The following is a 22174-nucleotide window of genomic DNA, read 5'->3' on the forward strand; positions in this document are numbered from 1 at the left end:
AAGACAGATGGGATGACCAAATGTGTTGCCATGACCAAACCATCTGGCTCTCTTGGTCCCTTAGAATTTCGCTAGGGTGCTGATACCTTCCAGTTGCTCTCCCACAGTCGCATGTTGTCTCCCATTTGGTACCTGCAGGTGTTAGGTTTTCTTCTCCACACACCAGTGTCTTTTCCCTGAAGCACATCCATTGTACAAGTTAATGATTTCGTTTTCTCAAATATATTTTTACAGCCACTGCCTTTGATCCATTTGGAAGCAGCCCTAAGCAAACTGGTCCAGACCTCCTGGGTTCCTTTCTTGGTTCATCAGCTGTCCCTGGTGATCCTTTCCTTCAAGCAACAAGAAGTCCTTCACCAACTGTGCACAGTGATCCCTTTCACATGGGTAAGAAAATGAGGCTTTTCTAGTGTATTTAAGTAAATGTGAAATGCTGGCTTTAAATAGTGATGGAGCCATTAAGAACAAACCGATGCTTGCCATAAAATGATTCTAAACCACAGAAACCCCACTAAACAGGAAAGAGCTTTTAGTCTCCAGACTTAAAGTGTATTCATAATTTGAAATGTGGTAGGATGAGACTAGTTTTGCTCAAGTCTTATACTTAATTAATAAGCTATTTGTACACATGAAAAAAGAGACCATGGAGAATGTCTGCCTGCATATGTCTGTGGTTATGAGGTCTCTTCTGAACGAAACTACCATTAACTTGGGCTAAATAGAGCATGGCATATTAAGCCTGCTAGAGAAAACACACATCCTTTGGTGACTTTAGTTACAGGCATCTGCTTTCTTTAGTTCTGATAGTGATCCTGGCAAAACTCACAGTTGAATTTGACTCTGAAGAGAAGGATTTTTTTTTTAATCTTTATTGGACTTTATTTTTTATTCTTTTTTTTTTTTTGAGATGTTCCTTAGTTGCCCCCTTCTCCTCACATGCCACAATTTAATGTTGTAACCTTTTCATCACCACAGTCAGATACGAATTTGTTTGTGTCTGATGATCTAACACATGTCCCTTGGGTGCAACAGTCTTGCTGGAAAGCCAAAGTGACTATGGAGGGAACTAGCGTGCTGCTGGCACTGCTCACATTGTTGCCTGGGTACCGGATATTAGCTCTGTGAAAAAGATGGTTGGGTCACACTTGGAGCTGGCTGCACCAATGACAGGAATTTAAATGGTATCCCAGCAAGATGAGATATTAAATTACAGTGCTAGTATCTGCGGTAGTGAAATGCTGGCAGGGCGAACTGCATAGATGTACAGGCTTTATTTGATACAGGATTAAAGGAAGGACTGTGAGTGTTCCTTCTGGCTTACATTTGTGTGGGCTGCTCTGCTTTGTTTGTTTTCTCCATCCTTTCCCTTTGTGTGTAGAATATTTCCTTGGATTGAGATTGTATTCGGAAACACAAACCCCCATGTATTATTCTGGTGGTAAGGTTTTTATAAGTAAGTATATAAAGCCTCTGACTAAAGCTATCATAAAATTAACACTGTTAAAGCTGTGTCCTCCCTCACTTGCCTCTGTATGGGTTGGTATGAGATAAGGAAAAAAAACCATTAAATTTGTAATGCACATCACGGGGGAAAAGTTCATTTCTTATTAGCAAATGGTAGATGGACACAGTACTGTCTCTCCTGCTCCTTGCCCCCTGCTCTTCATAGACACTGGATTATGTTGTTTGTGCTGTACTACTTTGGGATATTTATATGTAATCATTCTGCTTAGCTTCTAGCACACCAACAGTTTCCATACAACCAGATGTTTCCGGTGGTTGGGACTGGCCCAACAAACCAGGTATGTATCATAAAAAATCAGGATATTTAACAAGAAAACCCTTAAGGATCCCTGAGAGGAGAGGCAGAAGGAAAATGCTACCAGTGACTGCAGAGAACAGGTTCCCTCTTTCTGCTGTTTAGTACTTTGACTAATACAACAAAACTTCGATCAAGATGTTAGTTAGTTTCATCTGAACTGCAGCAGGTACTCTGTTCCTGTTGTCCTGGCCTCCCAGCCATCCAGGTGAAGATCTAGCTAAGGATTACCAAACTCTTTCTGTTCAAAAAGATCTAGGTTTCTTTCCTCAAGAAACCAGGGCATGAAGTGGGACAGGCTCTCAGTGAGGGTGTGCATAGCTGTGTTTCAATCCAGTGCAGAGCCACGAGAAGGACCTGGGAAATGCTATGCTTTCCTGGGATGCCACTAAATGGGATGCCAGTAGCATGAATCTTTCTAATCTTGGGAGATTATGTATGTCCTACCAAAAATTGCTTCCTAAAGGCTTCTAGTTCTTCAAATATATCTATTTGTCACAATTATTCTGTCAGCACAGACAATCTAGGGAACATTCTTCTTGCTGAGCCTAATTGTGAGTGGGTGTGCGTCTAGTCTGGGCCAACGCTGAGTTGAGACTGCTTAGAAACCTGACAATAGTACACTTCATTTTAACAGCAGTCTTCTAACATCATGTGTCTGAGCACTGGGTAAAGGCTGCACTTATGTAAAATAGGGGAAAAAACCCAGAGTTATTTTTAATCTTATGTATTATTTTTTTTCCCTCTTTAAGGTGGCCTGGGAATGGGAAGTAAGTCAGCTGCCACCAGTCCAACAGGATCCCTCCACAGCACTCCCACTCATCAGCCTAAACCCCAAACACTGGATCCATTTGCTGATCTGGGGACTCTTGGAGCGAGTTTAGCAGGTTTGCATCCCTTATTTAAAAATAAAAAAATTACCAGCTCTGTTTTGGAGAAATAGCGTGAACTGCCTGGTATGTGACAAGGAGCTCTGTGGGTCCTCTCAACCTCCCTGCATGCCGGTGCTGCTTTCCAGCTTTCCCTTCTGCCTGATTTTCTGTAAGTGCTCACAAATCTGTGCTTTTACTGATCCTCCATTAAAAAAAAGCTGCTAGCAACTTGTTTGGACTTCAGAAGGCTATATGGGTTGCAAAGCATAACCCCTACCCTGTAAGCCTGAACAGTCTCTGGCTAAGGACGCTCCGTGTTTAACTGACTGGAGAACTGCTGCTACAGACCCTGGAGCAGTGCCTGGGAGGAGACTTTGACTTTTCAAAGCTGCTGGGGCCCCTGAGGAATTGTTTCCATCTAGACCTGACTCATTTTTGTCCTTTGTGAGGAAACCTGTGGAACCTCACTAATCTGCCTCTAATTTGCAGAGTCTGAACCCATTTTCATTTGCATCTGGCTACAAAGGACTGCTTGCTTGACTGCTTAGACAAGCATTTTCTCCTTGTTTTATCTCAGAAAACAATCAGCAAACTCTAAATTGCCAGTGTTAAAAAGGCAGTTCTGACAGATTATTTAAGTTTTCCTTAAAACCCAGCATGTCGGCTTCTCTGTCTCTGTTAAATAGATCTTTTTTCTTCCCTTTGTCAGTGCCCTGAGCTCTTTGCAAGCCATTGTGGTTTTATCTGCTGTTTGTTTTTCTCCTTTGCGTCAGTACCAGCATGGTTCTGGAATTAGGTTTCCCAGTTCCCTCTGCTGGATCACTGGCTGCTCTGCAGGAGAAAAATAAAAAGTATGCCAAGACCCATGTCAGAGCCATCGAGGTGCTTTTAAAACATGTATTCTGTAGCAAAGTTATGGAGTTGAAAAACAAATGACTTGGCAACCGCAGGATATTTAACCGTATTTTTGTTGTTCATGACTAAATCAAAAGCACTCTGTCCAGTTTCCATGACATGTTTTGGAGCTCAATGTTGAGTGTGGATGTTAGTCTCAAACAATAAAACATTAACACTGCGTACCTCCCACCACAAACTAAGCCAGAGGAGCACCTCCTAAAGTAACAAGGTGCTGAAACCCACAGCTCTGTGGTATACTATTACATCAGCACAGTGCTGGGAGATACTATTTCAATATGTCAACTTGACGTTGCCACCATAACACACAGCAGCTGTGGTTCCCAGTTAGCCACATGTAGCTTTCCCTGCGTTTCCCCAGTGAGCCGCTACTCCAGTTCCTGTGCAACCTTCAGAGGCAGGTGCTCTCTCTTAAGCAGCTTACAGAGCAGTGACAGGAAAGTTGAAGGGCTTTGCTTGATTTTGCAAAAATACCTTTGTGGCAGAGCTGAAAAGAAAAGCCAGCTGCCTAGGGGATTTTGTGTAGCTTCCCTTTTTGGAAGGCAAGGTGGTATCCTGTTTGCTAATGCCAGCTGTCACTCCTTTCCCCATATCTGCAGGTGGCCCTTCATTTGCCAGTAAACCGACCACGCCAACAGGCATGGGTGGAGGATTCCCCCCCTCGCCACAGAAACCCTCTCCCCAGCCCATGGGCGGCAGCAGTTGGCAGCAAGGAGCTGGCTACGGCTGGCAGCAGGCACAACCCAAAGGCCAGCCGAGCGTGCCTCATGCCTCTCCCCAGAACAAGCCCAATTACAACGTGAGTTTCTCAGCCATGCCGGGAGCACAAAACGAACGTGGAAAAGGACCAGCTAATGTCGGTAAGCTTTTCAGAGTTCAGCATCCAAAAGGCTGGCTCCTTCTAACATAGCTTTAGTGCTCAAAAGCCTTAACAGGCTAGGGTCCAAGCAAGTTAGTCATGCTGGTCATTTGATGATATATCAAGTTCAACAGTGGTTGTCCCATCTAGACTCTAAATCATGCTAATATTTAGGAAATCCCATATTCCAGATACGCTTCAATAACGATAATTCAAAAGTCACATTACCCTATACCTCTTTTGTGGGAACTGGCACACTCATTAGCACTGGGAGATTGTTATAGCGGTAAGTGCAGGGGGTGGCTTTGGTAGAAAAGCAGTGTTAAATAAAACCTGTATTGTGATAGCAACTGCAAATCTTTTTGTTTTTCAAGACGCAAAACCGAAAGTGTCTGCAGATTTTGAAGATCTGTTATCTGGTCAAGGTTTTAATGCTCACAAGGACAAGAAGGGCCCCAAAACAATAGCTGAGATGAGAAAAGAAGAAATGGCTAAGGAGATGGACCCTGAAAAACTAAAAGTAAGCAATATTCTTGTTTAGGCTCTTACAATCATTCAGCGTGCCTTTTAGTCTCATCATGCTGGAGGCTGCTTGAAACACAGCCCCTGAAAGCTGGAGCGGGCAGTAGGCCACCAGCCATCCTGCATGTAAGGCAGTTCAGCAAAACTTCAGATCATTTAGTGCCAGAAGCTCTCCTCCTGTTTAGCACTTACATTAGTGCACAGCCTCTGCAGAATGGCTGGATCCCAAGGACCATGTGCTATCTCTCCTGTTTGCTTTCCATAAAGTAGGTGTCTAAACTTGATAGCATCATAAACTGCTGTGCTCCCCATTTGCACGCCAGACAGCAACGAGCTAATGTGACCAGAAAGACAAAGTCATAAACTGCAGGTGCTGGGGAACATCTGGAAGCATCTCCACTGCCTCATCAGAATGAGAAATACTACTTGGAAAAAGTGCCAAATTTGTAAAAAGTCTGTTCTGAATTAGATTCTTACAAATAAACTGGTAAGAGCAGTGACCATCTCTGCCAGTCCTGCCAAACCCAAGTTTTGGTGAAATGGGGCATGTTCTCACCATGATGAGATTGCCTTGAGGCAGAAAGTGAGAACTTCCTGCTATTTGTTCATATAATAAGTTCTTATGCCTTCCCTGGAGATGTGAACATCCTTTGAAACAGATTTAAAACTCCAAGATTATGTTTCTGTCCTAAACCAGGCTGTGGCAAACAGTGGCTTGCTCAGCGTTATTGTCAGGACTGCTGGTCCTCCATGTCACTCCAGCCCTGATTAGCAGGCACAGCTAATTGAACTAATCCTCAGTCTCATTAATCTTGTCTGCTTTGGAATCCTGTCATCTCTCCTAAATAAACTGGCAAACAACAGATCTATGATGAAGCGAAGGAAATTCTGTCCTGCTCTACATTTGAAATATAAACCCGTGAATCATAATTACAGAAGGATATAGAACTGAGAGTAAAAGCCCAAGCAAACCTCTGGCAAACAGAATGAGTGATTTTTTTTTAAAAAAAATTTTTTTAAGTAAATTGGTTTTTTAACCTTGCGGAAAGGTTTCAACCTTTGGAAAGTGTGTGCTAGCAACCATGTTGAACACGAACGTCAGTCACTTGTAACCAAGCCAGACAGCTGCCAGGCCATCAAGTGGGCAGTAGTTTTCCCAATTCACAAGCTATAAAACTCCAGTGATGTGTACTACTTCATGTGTGCAATGTTTCCCCCTCAGCGAGCTGCTGAAGCACTGAAGCACCCAGCTGATTCTCCCTTCCCAATACAATTCCCCTTGCTCTGATGCATTTTATTTCACTGTGCGCTTCAGCCTGGAACTGCTAAATCTATTTACGCTTTGGTTTTCGCATTTACTTCCCTTTCCTCCTCTCCTTCCCTAGCTGTAGGCTAAGATGGCAACCCCTAAGGTGGACTACATCATCTAGGAAAGTGGGCTACCTATTGCTTTATTTGACTGCTGGATTGCAGGTGGCAAGTAGGCATGTGGAGAGAATTGAGGCTTCTGACTTGGAGCTTAAAGAGATTTGCATTGAAGCCAACCTTCAATGTGAGTCTTTGGAAGACTTGGCTCTAGACATGCACAATAGATACACATCCACAGCAGAGTTCTAGTCGAGCTTACTTTAGGTATGCAATTAAGCTTGCTAAAAAGCCACACAGTTAAACATTTCATTTATCTTTTGATTATTCCATCTAATGACTGTTTATAAACTTTAGCAACTTGGTACTTTTAGCAGGGATGTTGCTCCAGTTGTGTCTTAACTTTTAAGCAGTGATATAAAAATAAATGACAAAGCAGAGACTGACAAGTGTACCTTCCAAAGGTTTTCTAAAGCTTGGAAAGAAGTGGAAGATGCTCCTGGGAGTCACTGCTATTCAAATGAAGAAACTTTTTTCCTACTGGGTTATCTAATGTAAGGCATAAATTGAGATTCACATTCTTTTCTCCAGGTCCTGGAATGGATTGAAGGGAAGGAGAGAAATATAAGAGCCCTGCTGTCCACAATGCATACAGTCTTATGGGCAGGGGAGACCAAGTGGAAACCTGTTAGTATGGCAGATCTTGTCACACCGGAGCAAGTGAAGAAGGTCTACCGGCGGGCAGTGCTTGTCGTCCATCCTGACAAGGTAAGGTTTTCCTAGTTTCACATTGTTCAGAAATTGTCACTGTTGTCTTAGTTATAAAGAGTTGAATGTGATTGCTTAATTTATTGGTGCACACAGCTATACAGAAAGTAGTGGTTCAAGGTTTTTGCCAGTTTCTGAAAGGTGAGAACTCTAACTACTCCTAGCCCCAAGACTGTGCTTGGTACATCCTGCTCCAAGCAACAGAGATTCAGATTTTCAGATTTTGTCACCTCACTTTGACTTTAAGCCATGCTGGTGGTGAACAACAATCCAGAACTTCGTGTGTGCTACAGGACATGACGGTGTGATAAAGGCATGTGAAAGGACAGGGGTCTTAAAATCAAATTTCTAAAACAGAAGAATCAGGTTATCTGATTATCGGACTTGTGGTCTTGCTGCTTACACTTGCCAACCGGAGTGCAATGATACCATCTGGGAAACCCTGTGGTGATAAGGAGGCTTTTACTGTTAAGGAAATGGAGGCCTGGAGAGTTTCAGGGTGGTGGGCAAGGCTTGAGAAGGTGTGAGCTGCCCAGAGGCTTGCAGGAATACTGCTTTTATCACAGAACTGTGTGAGGTGGCAGCTCTTTCCCTTCACAATGCAGATAAAATGCCTCTTGCAAAGCCTGGGTTAAATTTTTTTTGCCCGTGGGACTGCAGTGCTTTATCACACTTGGGGGGTTATCAGCTCTGAGGAGCTGAAGAGCCAAGAAATTCTTAAGCTGTAAACAAGGTAAGCAGCTCTCAACAGTAGCTTATTCTTGTCAAAGATTAAGTAAAAATAATTTGTGGAAAGTGAATGGTAACTGCCTGAGAAAGTATCTGTTCAAATGTCAGCTTTGTAGTTTGATTCGGTAGATGTGATATCCCTCTTTCTGTTTTGTGGGTTTTTTTTTTCCAGGCTACTGGACAGCCATATGAACAATACGCAAAGATGATATTTATGGAGCTAAATGATGCCTGGTCAGAATTTGAAAACCAAGGACAAAAACCCTTGTATTAGGTACTTCCTCAGTCTCCACCACAGACCTGTGCTAGTGCTTATACAGTCTCTTGTCACAAATGTCACAGATCAACCAAACTCTGGCTGGAAGTTCAGAAGTTTCAGAAAACTAAGAGCCTAATACTAATCATGAAGAACAAGAGAAAGATTTCCTTACACTTGGATCAAGAATACTGAGCTCAGAGGAACTCTAGCCACCTGGCTTGCCATACAAGAGCCATGGGGTTACTGTTTCTTGTAACTTTTATTTTTTTCTTTGGATTCAAGTGGGGTGAGAGAGAATGCAGTCTGGGAAAAAGGTGCAATTGTTCTGTCTCTGACACAGTGTAGCTGGTGAATTTCCTACTTTTTTTCTGATAAGTGATACGGCAACACTTCATTTGACTTCAGTAACTGGTGGTGAAGCCCAAACTTTAATGTACTTTCTTCCCAGGTTTGGATCAAACTTTATCAAAACTAAGTGCTCAGATGTGGTTTAGGAACACTTCTAACAGTCACCATTTGCTGCTTAATTGCTCATATAGTATAGTATGCCTCAATAGGGACAAAGCTGAATCCTGGGTTAGATCAGTGTGGCAGCTGACTGCTGCTTTACACATTAATACTGTACTTCACCTCACAGTCCAGCAGTGAAATGTGCAGGGGAAATTCCTCAGCATTAAAAGACACTTGCTCCATAAAGCAAGCAACAATTCATTGATGTTACACAGCACCTTGTTGGTTTGTTAAACAGCAGTTCTGGGGGAACAGGGAATTGGGGGGAAGGGTGAATCCACATTTGTAAAAGTGAGGAATGAGCATGTACTGCATTTCCCATGAAGTTCTCATCGACAGCTTCAAACCATCAAACAAAAGAAATATCAACAAACTAAAACTCTGCTGCAAAGTTTTAGAAACTTCCCAGTCTATAGATAACACTTCCTCCACTCCGGAGGATTCAGAAGACTTTTTCCAGCCCACCTCTATCACCTCTATGCCTTTATTAGCTCCACAGCACTTGGCCAAGACTCTTGGCAGAGTGCAACCTCTTGCAACTTCACTTTTCAGATCACGGTGTACAAGCTGTCACGTAAATGCCTGTGGACCAGGTCTGGTCTTTGAGGTAAATACAGTGCAAATTGATTATCTTAAAAGTTTGTATTGGACCAAAGCAATAATATCAGAAGAAAATATCTCTGATGCTAAAGCTGAAGCATCTTTCCTAGTTAAAAAGCAAATTACACTCTTCACCCCAAATTCTGGCGATCTCCTTTTGTAGAAAAACTAAAGCTAGCAGTTTATTTACCAACATGTTATATCTGTATTTGAGCTTTGAAAGGGCAGGTATACTCAGAAGATGGGCAGGAGATCATTTGTATTTACTGCTTAAGGAACAGGTTGTCATCTGATGCGAGTCTTTAAAGCTGGTGGTTTTTAAAGACAATCCACTTGTTGCACTTAACACTTTCAAGTGGCAAAACTTACTGCAAAGCCAGTGTGTCAAAGTACATTGCTTTCTGTATAAAAGTCATCCTTTTGTTGTATTGGTCCATTATTTACTACCATTAACTGAAAATGTGAAACCAACACATAGGTCTCCTTTTATATAAAAGACCTTAAGATAATAGTAACAAACTGGATGTTATTTATTAATGTTTTGATCCAGTATGTGCTTGTCTTATTTAAAGAGATAACTGGAATGTGAATCATGTTCCTGTGATTTGTTGGTTTATTGTTTCTCATTCACATTTGTAGATATTGTGACCTATGCCTATATAATAAAAAGAATCTCATTACTATAACGTACTTTTTTTAATGACTAAAACTACATTACTAGCTTTGTATTGAGTTTGTCATGGCACATAACTCTGGACACTCACATGTTCACAAAATACAAATCCATCGTTAAACTTTATCTACCAAAAGAAACCCTACCCCATTTAAGCTTTGATTACTTCCATCCCTAATGTTTTTATGGATGCATGAAAGTATTAGGATGTATGTATATCAAAATAGTTAACTAAAAAAAATAAAAATTTCTTGTCATATCTGGTAGTGACAGAGGTTATCAATGTTCAGGTTTACTGTTTGACTAAATTATTGTAATTTTTGTAAATACAGTATATACTCAATTAAATTGTGACTGGTCTAAAACATTTGTATATACATTAAAAAGCTCAAATTAACATATTCGGGTATGTTTTGTGCTTGGTGGGGGGAACCCTTTACCTTCTTGCTTTAAACAGTTCAAATTAACTTCTGTAAATGCAGGATAAGCAACAACAAATTTGTGTGTGGTAAATGAAAGTTTTCTTTCATCTACAGCATCTTACATGCATGAGTAACATCTCTGCCTTGCTCTAGTGCAGTGTTTGGTGGCACCTGAGCGGTACACATAAAGGTAGCTGTAAACTACTAGCTCTCAAGACAAATACTTCTTTTGTTCTAGAGCTTTGATTTCCTTGAAAGCAAACAAGCTACATGAAGAAATCAGTTCCTATTAGTGCAAGCAAATTGCAAGGGCTTAGTTTAGAGACAATTTGTAATGGGAAAAGATGCAGCTTTTCATTCTTAAGAGGCAAAACTCTTCAACTTAGCTGAAACAGAAGATGGCAACCTAACTTTTGTGTTTTGATGTTGGGTTTTTTTTAGACAAGTGCATATTCATGTATTTATTGTAGGTCTGAAGCAGTTCACATTAGCAGCAGCTGTACCCTGATGTAAGCTTCTGATTTAAAGAACGAAGTCAGAATTTCTTAGTGACTAAGTATCCTTTATTGGCAGCGCTGGATGCACGGGGGATCCTTCCACCAAACGTGCATGTTTAAGGTTGCTAATTATTCCATATTTATACAATGAAATAATGATTATTCAACTAATATCTATACGTATTCATTATCTAATCCCACCTACCCTCGCTTTGCATGTTAATTAGCTTATCAGTCCTTCGCGCTTGTGCAAATTCTTCCAAGAATTGTGGGCAGGGGTCTCCGAGACATGGGCAGTGGTCTCTAGGAGGAAGGCCGTAGGTCTTCCTCATGGTGTACTTTTCACCTTTTGCTCATTATGTGATGGTCTTGCACATTTGCAGTGTTCTTATCAATCTGAGGTAATTTATGCCCTTGCTGGCCATCTGCTTTTCTTACTTAATTATTTCTTTTACCCTTATCTGTCCTTTCCTGCTGGAGTGTTCTGCTAAAGTTTTAACATAGAAGGTCAGCAGATAGGCAGATGTCTAACAAAGGATAACAGGACACCAAGGTAGATGAGTAACATATGGCGGTACATGATATCTACAATTGTTACAGTGGTTAACAAACATTATAATGGTTATTCTTTAATTCTATTCTAAAGTTAGTTCACACTAACTGTGAGGTTAGTTCTATCTATATTGTATCTATAACAACTCCCAGGCTGTTCTTACTTGTTGATGACAGCCAAAGGCTCTGTTCTGCTCTTACAGCATGGGCAGGGCATGCAGAAAAGGTCTGTGCAGCATTTTCTGTCTCAAAATAAGCCCAGAAACACTGAATGCAGCTGCTGCTCACTGTGGTCAGACCATAACACCACAATCCTGCTTCTGCTCTGGCGATACGCCTTGGCCGCTGGCGGCATTGCCTCCAGGTCGGTCACTGAGGCCGTGCAGTAACTCGTGGGTTAGTGTGCCAGGTGATTATCCTAAATTAAGACATTTTGGAAATTACCTGCTGCTCTTGGGCTACTATGCTTCAGAGATCCACCACCAAGTGGGTCAGCAAATGTAGCAGCTGGAATTTTCACTTGAAGCATTTAGCTACTTAAGCCTGCTGTTGTAATTAGGCAGTCTTTTTGGCTCTAAATTACATAAAATTAATAATGAAACTGGGGGAATAAACCTGTACTAGAGAAGATATGAAATGAGAAGGAAAGCTAGAGGCAGATGGGACACAGCTGATTAAAACCTCCCTGGGCAGATGTACCCAAAGGGCTGTGTCAAATGTCCCTCAGAAAGGCTGTTCTTGGGTCAAAAACAGGATCTCAAAAATCTTAAAGCTTGAAGCTTGAAAAACGTGTTAAAAGCGACGTGGCCTGCTCTGTGCGGGATGCAGGCCCAGGGGAGGCACTGGTGAGGCCTGCAGGCATCTGGGCCCTTTGCTGAGGTGAGAACAGGGGTTTTCCGAAGTTGCCCTCAAAATGGCTGCGGTTGACGGCCGGGGGCTCTTTAAAATATGTATAGACGCATATGCGTGTGTTCCTGCGCACCTGTATATACCGGTATTTGCACACAAATACACCGCACACAACGATACAGAGGCATGTTTGTGTGTACAAAGAATTAAACGCCCGCCCCAAGGCCTGACTGGAGGCAGTGTAACCATGGCGACGGGCGGCCCGACCGCCTCCTCACAGCCAGCCACCGCCCGCGCCTTAAAGCGACCGCCCCCCTTTTCCGGAGCGCGGCGGGGTAGCCCGGCCACCGCCGCCTCCGTGGCGCCGGCCCTTTAAGGCGGCCGCTCACGTGGTGCGAGGCGGGGCGAGTGGTCGGTAGGCGGAAGTCGCCCGTCGCCACCTCAGCTCGGCGTCGTTCAGCGGCCCGAACATGGCGGGTATCAAAGGTAGGGAGCGCTGCCGGCCCGCCGCCCTTCCCCTCGCCCCCCGAGGGTGCGGTGCGGCCGCGCTGCTCTTCCACGGCCCGGGCGGCGCCTCGGCGGGGGCGGGCGGGTGGCGCGGGGAGCGGTGACCGGGGACGGGTGAGGCAGCTCCCGCCTCACCCCGCCTTGTGCCGTTGCAGCTCTCGTGGCCCTGTCCTTCAGCGGAGCCATCGGGCTGACCTTCCTCATGCTGGGCTGCGCCCTGGAGTACTACGGGTGAGCCGGCCGGCTTCGTTTCCAAAACTTGGCCTTCTTGGTACCTGTTAATTGAGGTGTTAATCTCATTTAGTTGAGCTCTTTGGCTCTGGTAATCTCCCGGCAGTCACCTGCTTTCTGGCTCTTGACACCTGGCAGCTTGTTGTGCTTAAATACCGCCTCTTAGCCAGGACCTGTGTTTCTGTTCAAAAAGTGACTGAAAACAGCTTTATACTTTCTCAGGAAAAGCAGTGCCATCTTGCTAAACAGTGGTTTTTACTCTCGCACAATTCCTTCCCTCGCTTCCCTGTTTCTTCAAACGCCCAGGACTCCGGCTGGGATGTGTCATTCCTCTTAGATGTCCAGGTGACGCTAATGGGCGCTTGGGCAGGGAGGTGATGGTGCCAGGGCGTGCCTTCACGGGCGCCTCGTTCATACTCCAGGGTCCCTTTAATTTGGGAAAGTTCTTGGTTCCTGTCCCGCCTGCCCGTGCTTCCTGTTCCCTGTGTGGTGGCTGTGGGTTTTGTGAGGCGGTGATGTGAGTTGAATCAGAAAGATGGTGCGAACGTGAAATAAATTACTGCTGGGCCCTCTGAGAGGGTTGCCCCGGCGCTGTGCGAGGCCCTGTGGGTGCTGGTACCAGTATGCAGGGAGAGCGAGGTGGGGCTGCCCATTTGGGTGAAAACTTGTGGTTAAATCACGTAATCCACTTCTCAAACCATAGAGTAGGATTACAGCTACTGCAATTAATTCGTCTAAACAGAAGATACTTTTTACTGAAGCATCCATCTAAACTGATCATGTATTTCCTTTTTCGCCTCTCCCCAGTGTGTACTGGCCTCTGTTTGTCTTAATATTTTACTTCATCTGCCCCATTCCCCACTTCATTGCAAAAAGAGTGAGTGATGACAGTGATGCAGCCAGCAGTGCCTGCAGAGAATTGGCATATTTCTTCACAACTGGAATTGTTGTTTCTGCCTTTGGATTTCCTATAATCCTTGCACGGGTTGAAGCGGTAAGTTCTGCTTGCTGATTTTAAGACACCAGTTACTGATGTCTTTAAGATTACTTTAAAGTGCCTTGTTGTGGCTTGTAAATCCTGTCCTTAACTTCGTTATTGCAGTGTTTCTAGATTCTGATGAAAATAGTTACTCTGCTGAAATTTTGTCATCTTAATGCTGCTTTTTGACCTGAAAAAAGGACTTGTGCGACTGGAAAGTTGTTAGCTGTTGGTTTTTTCCCAGATTTGTTTTGGTCCACTATGAGATATTATCTATTATCTCCTCCTACATCTCGTGCCTCTCTCTCATCAACTTTTGCACCGCTTCTTGTGCCACCTTCCTTATTTTTATTTCAGAATGTCTGCTTTCTCCATCTAGGATGCTGAAAACTTGGTGACTGGAGTGCATTATCAGTTAAAAGATAAAAGGCCATACTTCCACAGCTGCCCTTCTGGTTTTCAAAGCATTTCCAAAGCTCATGCTTTGTCCCCTCAAAGTCAGAGGAAATTCTGCTAGCTTCTTTTCTCTTTGCTTTCTGAACTGCTCTAAAGTGGTGAGATTTTTGTCATGATTGTTTGCAAGGCAAAAAACTTTTGTCCTGTCTCCGAAACTACCCAGTGACGTTTCTGTGTGTTGCATTGTTTCTCCCCTTCAGTCTTTCAGTTTTGCTTAAAACTTGTGTGCTTAGTTGTAATTTATTTGTAATGCACAATTTCCTTGACGCTGCATTTATTGTTTTTAAGTTGTGGACCTGACAGTAGGCAGAAGCAGAGGTGACCACGAGGGGGAACTCTAAATCATAGCTGTATCTTTTCTAAGTAAATGTCACTTATTTTAGTAAACTTAGTCAGGCAGATGGTTAAAGAACGCTATTTACCTTGAAGACCACGTACTGTTTTCTATGCTTGTTATTAATGTTTATTTGAAAGGTGATCTTTTATTTTGTTGCATAGCAATTAAGGGAGAGCGCTAGTTTCACCAGATATTTCTATGACTTGGTATGTTTTACTGATTTGTGTGGCAAGGTAATTATTTTGTTCTAAAACATAGCATTATTAGCCTGTTTGTTGAAGTGTTGTATTAGTAATATGAGTGGTTGCTAATTGAATAATTAGTCGCATAAATTTAATTATTTATTGTTTGTCTTTTAGCACCTTTCTGTATAGTTTTAGTTTATCTAATGCATATAAATAACTGGCCTGAATCTGACTTGTAAGAACTGCTTTGATTGTTTCATTTCCTTGCATTTCAGATCAAGTGGGGAGCCTGTGGTCTGGTGCTGGCTGGCAATGCAGTAATTTTCCTTACTATTCTAGGCTTTTTTCTTGTGTTTGGTAGAGGAGATGACTTTAGCTGGGAACAGTGGTAGGACATCGCTCTTGATGCTGGTAATAATTTACAGCATTTATCACCATATGTATACCCTGTGTGTGTATATGTGTATATATTATAACATATGTGTGTGTGCACGCTGAGATGTACGTATGTGCATATGCATGTAGTTTTCCATTATCAGATCATAACATGCTTTTTAAAAATGCATTTCTACCAAACAGAAAAGGCCCCTGTGCCAACTGTCTTAATGTATTCTGTAAAAGCTGGAATCACTGTTGCGAATTTGTCCCCATACAAGTTTACAAAGTGTAAGCTGTTTTAGTAATTTTTTCATTATATATGCACTAACTTTTGTTTTAATCACAGTAGTATCATTGATACATGTGATATTGGTCAGCATGCATCTTGGGTTTTTTAACTGTAATCGAAATAGGCCAATATAAAGATTATCCTACTTGGTATTGTTCAGCTTGATCAGTTTTTCTGCTTTGATTAGGGATGAATGAGTACTTGCTTGCCATTTGAGTAATTATTATTTTAGTGGGGTTTTTCTTGATAATGTGAAACCAAACATAAGTTACGCTAACTCTTTTACTACCTAGTGAAAGAAAAATAAAATAACCCCAGTTAAAATTCTTCCTTCCACTTAACGGTGTTAAATTAAAAAAAATAATTCTCCACCCTGCAAAGATACTAGGGCTTTGTCCCTATTCAACTTAACAATTGTGGATAGATTTAGGAAGAATATATTTTGATGCCGCTTTAACGCTTAGAGCCGACATTACTTCTCTTATGAAGGTTCACAAAAGACGAAACAATGCTCAGGACACTTACAATCACAATGTAGTATTCAACTCTGTATTCTCAAGTGTGAAATGCCTGAATTGCGAAGAAGTGAGTGTTCTGCTAGGTAGGATTTCCTATCTCCTCAAGTTCTCATTGCTTTTAAAACATACTTACTCTACTACTAATGTTTTTGTCTGTGAGAAAGGATTGTTATATTAAGACACTATATTTTCAAATAGCATTATCCTAGTAAACATTCACATAATCATACTTATAAAAGGAAACTTTACTGTTTTGACTCGCTCAATCCTGCAAATTGTGGAGGCATGTAGTTTTGTAGAAATGCATTCTGATACAACCCTAACTCTAGAAGATATTTCAGTAATCTGCAAAGGGGTAAAGGAAGAGACCCCTTAGTTTATTTTTTTATAGAAAAATGGACATAAAGAGGTTTCTTCTCTGTGAAATATGAAGCTGAATTTCTGTGTAGGGTGTGTATTACTGTGGCAAGTTCTTTAGACTAGTAGATTGCATATGAGTTTTTTATAGTTACATGAGTGAGTTCACAGCTGACTGCTATCACCCTGTATAGTTGTGGGGGATGCTGTGTAAGGAAGTAGTAGAATCCACCCTGCAAGATGTGGCAGCTTCACCAACGCAATGCTTTTTGCCCCCTGAGTTGTACAGAACTACTTAATGCTGCTCTTCAAACTCTCTCAATACTTGTGTACAGCAAAATGGTGTCCTGTGGATTGCTGTGCAGAGTAGAGGTTCACAATTTAATGAATGTTACATGAGCACTCCAGTACTAGTTATGGAAATCATTCTTTGTCCAAGTAATGTAATACTACTTAAGCAGGAATGGAATATATAGGTAGGTTAATTACGTTTTAAATTTAAACTTCAGGTGTGCATAAGGTGAATCATTCAGTGCTGAGAAATGCTGAGTAGCTGTGTTTTATATTGAAGTGTGTCTAGGTTGTTACTCTTGTAAAAAAAGAATTAACATTAAAGGACAGGGGGGTTTTGTCTGGATGTTAATGCTTCATGGAAGACATAGCAGGAATACACTTGTAAAGATGCTGTGCATAAACAAGTTCTTTTACAGTGTCTTCTTCCTGATTTAGATGAAATCTGTTGGACCCTACTGATTTATAAAGTACTACTGTGGAAATTATTTGTTCTAATTATGAGCAAAGTTGTTTAAACATAGTTTCCACGTATAATTCCTGCTCTGGTTTTTGAAGTTGCTTTTTTTCATCTACAATGGCATTTTTTATTCAAATTAGTGAAGTAAAACAGCAACAATAATACACAATTTAAGTGCCTGATCCTATAAATGCCTAATGTCATTCCTAATAATTCTATTGAACTCCTGTTAAAATACTCATGTGCTTGCATGGTTAGATTCTTGAGTATTTTTACTCAGAATTTACATACCAAAGGCTGCGATGGAAGTCTACAAAACTATTCAATTATTGATGAAATTTTGCTTTCAAGACAGTGGTGTGAAAAACAGCTGAGATTAATTTTTCTTTAAATTAGAGTATCAGTATTTGTAGGATCTGTTGTAGATGTTAGTAAATAGTGTGCTTGTGGCGGACTGGGATACAGGCAGTAAACATGACAATCTGAAATGAAAAGGAGGACTAGAAAGTGTGGTCTTGAAGAGAGGTTGCTTCCTTGACAAATTACTCTATTGTACTGTATTTCCTTTGGTATTACTGTGGTTGGTGGGGATCTCATGAAATGGCAGGTAGATGCCGAGTGGAGAAGGTCAATGTTTGGGTGTTGTGTGTTTTGGGTTTTTTTTTTCTTCTTTTGAAGCAACTACATGCACTAATCCTTAATGTGAACTTCATGCAGTTTTCACCATGGACTTTTGTTTTTAAATGTTTAACTTTAAAAATTGTGTTCAGTGTTTAAATTGTGGAAATCTTCCTTGACCTCTTTAAAAGTAAATTTGCTTGAATGACTCTTTGATAGCAAGTAGGGTAAAAAAAAAAAACCAAACAAACAGTGCTTTTTTTTATCAAGAGCTTCACTCATTCACACAAACCTGGTGCTTCGATGGCCAGTACTGCAAATACTGGCACTATCTACCAGTAGCCATTTACTGTGGTTTCTCTGAAATTGTTTTCCTATATGGAAGTGAATACTATGTATCCAAAGTGCCTTAATTTCAATAATATGCTGATTTTGTGAATGCATATACATGGCAGTATCACTGTTTCATAATCAGCTGAAAAATCTGTTACTGTGGTTTATAAAGCTTCCTTGTCAACTAATCATGTTTTCTGTAATTCAGAATGCAGTGCAGCTTTTGTAACTTTTGTAAACATTATTTTTATTTTCTGTGATTGCCAGGTTCTTGAGATGATGAAGTATTAAAACATGGAAATTAAAATATATTCTACTTTTCTTTTCAAATTGTCTAATAAAACTGACTTTTTGAATTGCTTAATAAACATATTTGATGCTTAAGTATTTGTCTGTCTTAAATTTCAAGAGGTACAACAGAACTCTCCTGTGCAAGGAAAGGTAAGAGAAGACATCCAGTGGTGCTTTCATAATGGTATAAATGGTAGAGCAAACAAATTTCAGAAGCCGTGATCTAATTGCAGTGGGTGGAATTACTGCTATGGCATGCATTAGAATGTATTGTAGAGGCTGTACTCAAGTATGCGAAATTATCATCACTTATCTCTTATGTACACAGTAAATCTGTGAGCTTTTTGAAGGCATTCAAAAAAAGCTGGTATGTAAGGTAGCACTTGACCTCTTCTGCTTTCCTTGCTTCAAGAGTCCAGAGTTTGACACATCAGCTCACAGTCAGCACTTATGGGCAGGGATGCAGAGGGCATCAAAGCTGTCCGTCTTTTCTAAGTCGGTACTTCTGTGGTTAAGTTGGTGAATATATTGAAGTGGGTGATTTTGATCTTGTGAAAATGAAACCTGCTCAGTTATTAATCCATTTGTGAAAGCACCCACCATCAGGAGAAGGCTATAGCTGATGTGTTCTGAATAGCTGATGCTTTCTGTTTACAGCAATAATTTGAGCAACTAAGCTTTGGACAAGGTGAGTTTATTTGAGCTTTGAATCGGTTAGCTGCTAGCTTTGCCCTCTTTTGCAAAACAAATGTTTGGGATTGCTGTTTTGTACTGCCTCACTCCACTCATGCTTTGTATGTAGAGTAACTTCAGGCTCCAGGCTTGGTTCCGTAGCTCCCTTATTTAACCTGGTTCTGTATTTGCTAGTATTATCTGTGTGGTATAACTTCTATTTCCTATCCCTCCCACCCTTGTTCTTGTAGCTGCTTCTTTTTGTAGTTAACAGCTGTTCCCTGCCAACATATACCTAGCTGAAGGGAATACATAAAATACAGAATTATAGAATCATTTAGGTTGGGAAAGACTTCTGAGATCATCAAGTCCAACTGTTAACCCAGCACTGGGGTCAGGAACAGGGGGGTACCTGCTCACAGGTACCAAGATCAGTTTTGTGCTGGTTTCGTAGTCTCTTCAGCCCTCTAATAAAGCTGGTAACCTTCCAAACTAGTTATGACCTTGGGTAACTTTCTAAAAACTTTAAACAGACTTTAATCCCATAAAATGAATGTAAGCTCATTAGTACCCAAGAGTTAACTAAGCAAACTTGTCCTGGTAAGCCACATGTAGATATTTATTGTTAAACTGAAAATTATGTAAAGCTCTAAAATTATCTCTATAACCCTGATCTCAATTGTTATCACAGCACAACTTTTAAGATACTACAGCATTTACTCCACAGGGATTGTTTCTGGTCTATGATAATAGATGAAAAGACTATTTCATTAAGCTGGATGCACACAAGGTAGTAATGACTGATTGATTTGTTTAAGTGGCCCCTGCAAATACATGACCAGTACATACTGCAGGGCTTTACAGGGAAGTGTCTCTTAATGCTTCTGTACATACGTTATCGACTGGTGAACTGTGATTACATTTTAAAGATCAGCTGGATGCTCTTACAGAAACATTTTCTCCAGTGGCCTGTTCCTGTATTTCTTTCACATTTATTGTTTTGCTCTTGTTCTTGGTGTTGAGGTTTATTTCAGCTGTGTCTCTAGGTTATTATAAAAAATTGATTACAGTTTTCTATGCCCCATGACTAGCGCTTCAGCTGGGGTATGTACTTTTTTGCAATTACTGCTTCCCATGACTAGCTGTAGATTTTAACAAATATTCTGGATACTACTGCTTTCTAATGGTTCATTTTAAATGGACTGGTTGGTTGTTCCCTGCTTCCTCTCCCAAGAGGTTGTTCATCCCTTGTCTGCATGCGCATAGCTTTTTTTTTTTTTTTTTCCTGCTGGCCTTCAACACTTGGGGGTCCTTACGGCCATCTATGAGGCAGATACTGCTGGGGAATGGACAGGGTTTATAAAAACATACCTCTTTCCCCCCTGAAAATTCTTAGGGGATAGGAGGAAGTTTGTTTTCAAAGTGAGACTAAACCTAGAGCTTCGTATTTAAGTAAGTTATGTATAATGAGCATAATTAAAGCAAAACTATTATATGTAATTTTGCACAGAGTCTTTGCCTGTGGGGAAGACTTCTTCCTGTGAAACGTGCTTATAACATTGCTGTCTATTAAAAGGAAGAATTTCCAATATGTAGTCACAGCAGTCCTCCTCCCCAGGTGTCATGATCTGAAACCCTGATATCTCTTTGTTAGTGGTTTGTTTGTGGACAGCTGAACTGGCATTCAGTGGTGGAAGTTGCCTGTGTTTTATTGTATTTTTAATTGCATGTTTTCCTGGGGGATGCTGGTAAAATTAACTGTGCATTTTTGTGGAGTTTAAAAAAACCAAACCACACACCTGCAAAAAACCAAACCCCAAAATCATATTCAAGCTCAAGTTGTATATATTGTATATTGTATATATTGTTCATTTGAAACCCTTCAATGGAGAACAGAGTGCTGAGGCTCAGACAGCTCGAGTCAAAAAAGTGTGCTGATGTCTCCTGTGGTGGGTCCAGGGGGTTATCTGAGGCTATTGATGTCTGAATTTTGGTTTTAACACCTGCTTTGAGCTTTATTTTCCAGTATACTGGAAAAGGTGCTTTCATTTTCTTGATCAGTGTGAATAAATGACAAATGATACTTGCGTAGTTTTGTTTACTTGAGGATTTGGGGAGAAGTTAAAAGGTATTTATTGTGCTTTGCAAAGCATATGCTTGGAATAAGAGGATTGATCGCAACATTTATGTTTTGCTTACCCTTTGTTGTGACTGTTTGATCTGGGCTTGTGATGTTGTTATTCATTTAATTCTTGCCTAAGACTACCATTTCACAGTATAATAGGAGTCTTTGTTACCAGTCTTCCATCTTTTTTTAAAAAAAAAAAAAGAAGAAGAAAGCCTTTACACAACATGGAAACAAAAGCTGCAATAGTTGTAACGTACTGGCTACTGATCAAGTTCTCCGTTTTTGAAGCTGATGGGAATTTGCTGTTGGGGTCAGTGGGGTGGGGAAGGAGGGATGAAAGAGGCCTAATCCAGTTCAGTGATGAAACCCTTAATGTCTGAGGGCAATCTGTGAGCATGCTTATGAGTCACTTCCATGCAGTAGGCTGTCCATCTTGTCTGCATGCCTGGTTCTTCTGGCTGTGCTGTGCACGGTATGGGGGTGATGTTGGTTGCAAAAATCCGTATGCCTGTATTTCAACAGAGGGCACTTGGGGAGAGGATTTAACAGCTCGTCTTTGTTTCTAGTAACATGGCTCAGCGTCACCCAACATGGCCACTCTTTCTTTGGTATTCTGGTTTTTCTGATTAAATAAATGCTATTAACTACAATGAGACATGAGAATGTTTTAAATGAGTCTGTAGTGATAAAATAATTTCCCATATCGTAAATCTTGAAAGAGAATTCTGCTCTTAGTTCAGTTTTAAAATGTTAAGAAATGCAGAATATTTCTTATATATTCATACATAGATTTTACCTTTTGTATCAGATAATACAAAATAATACACCTTAGGCAGTCCAGAGCGTGCTATCTCTTCTAGTTATTCCTTCAAAGATTGCGTTCATAACAAATACTTTGCTGTTTAATTAAAATTAATCTACAGTGGAAAATGT

At 41.0% G+C, this 22174-nt stretch overlaps 2 protein-coding genes across 4 annotated transcripts in view; both read left to right on the top strand.

Moving 5' to 3' along the window:
* Window positions 1-10290, top strand: part of DNAJC6 (DnaJ heat shock protein family (Hsp40) member C6) — a 51627-nt gene extending 41337 nt beyond the window's left edge. For all 3 annotated transcript variants that reach the window (XM_027792682.2, XM_055815218.1, XM_055815217.1), the window contains 7 exons: window positions 235-387; window positions 1734-1802; window positions 2572-2706; window positions 4206-4466; window positions 4840-4985; window positions 6944-7120; window positions 8022-10290. In XM_027792682.2, the coding sequence (XP_027648483.2) occupies window positions 235-387; window positions 1734-1802; window positions 2572-2706; window positions 4206-4466; window positions 4840-4985; window positions 6944-7120; window positions 8022-8123 (1043 nt within the window). In that variant the 3' untranslated portion in view covers window positions 8124-10290. The remainder of the gene's footprint in view (window positions 1-234; window positions 388-1733; window positions 1803-2571; window positions 2707-4205; window positions 4467-4839; window positions 4986-6943; window positions 7121-8021) is intronic.
* A 2264-nt stretch (window positions 10291-12554) lies between these two features.
* LEPROT (leptin receptor overlapping transcript) lies at window positions 12555-18534 on the top strand. The gene is made up of 4 exons (XM_055815229.1): window positions 12555-12697; window positions 12874-12949; window positions 13757-13943; window positions 15182-18534. The coding sequence occupies exons 1-4, from the start codon at window positions 12682-12684 to the stop codon at window positions 15296-15298; spliced, it is 396 nt and encodes a 131-aa protein (XP_055671204.1). The 5' UTR covers window positions 12555-12681; the 3' UTR covers window positions 15299-18534.
* The last annotated feature ends 3640 nt before the right edge of the window (window positions 18535-22174 follow it).

Source organism: Falco peregrinus, chromosome 10, assembly GCF_023634155.1.
Source record: "Falco peregrinus isolate bFalPer1 chromosome 10, bFalPer1.pri, whole genome shotgun sequence".
Classification (NCBI taxonomy): Eukaryota; Metazoa; Chordata; class Aves; order Falconiformes; family Falconidae; genus Falco; species Falco peregrinus.

Coding starts and splice junctions, on each gene's coding strand:
- LEPROT (XM_055815229.1), top strand. Junction 12,950..13,756: donor TGCGCCCTGGAGTACTACGG/GTGAGCCGGCCG, acceptor GCCTCTCCCCAG/TGTGTACTGGCCTCTGTTTG. Junction 13,944..15,181: donor TCCTTGCACGGGTTGAAGCG/GTAAGTTCTGCT, acceptor CTTGCATTTCAG/ATCAAGTGGGGAGCCTGTGG.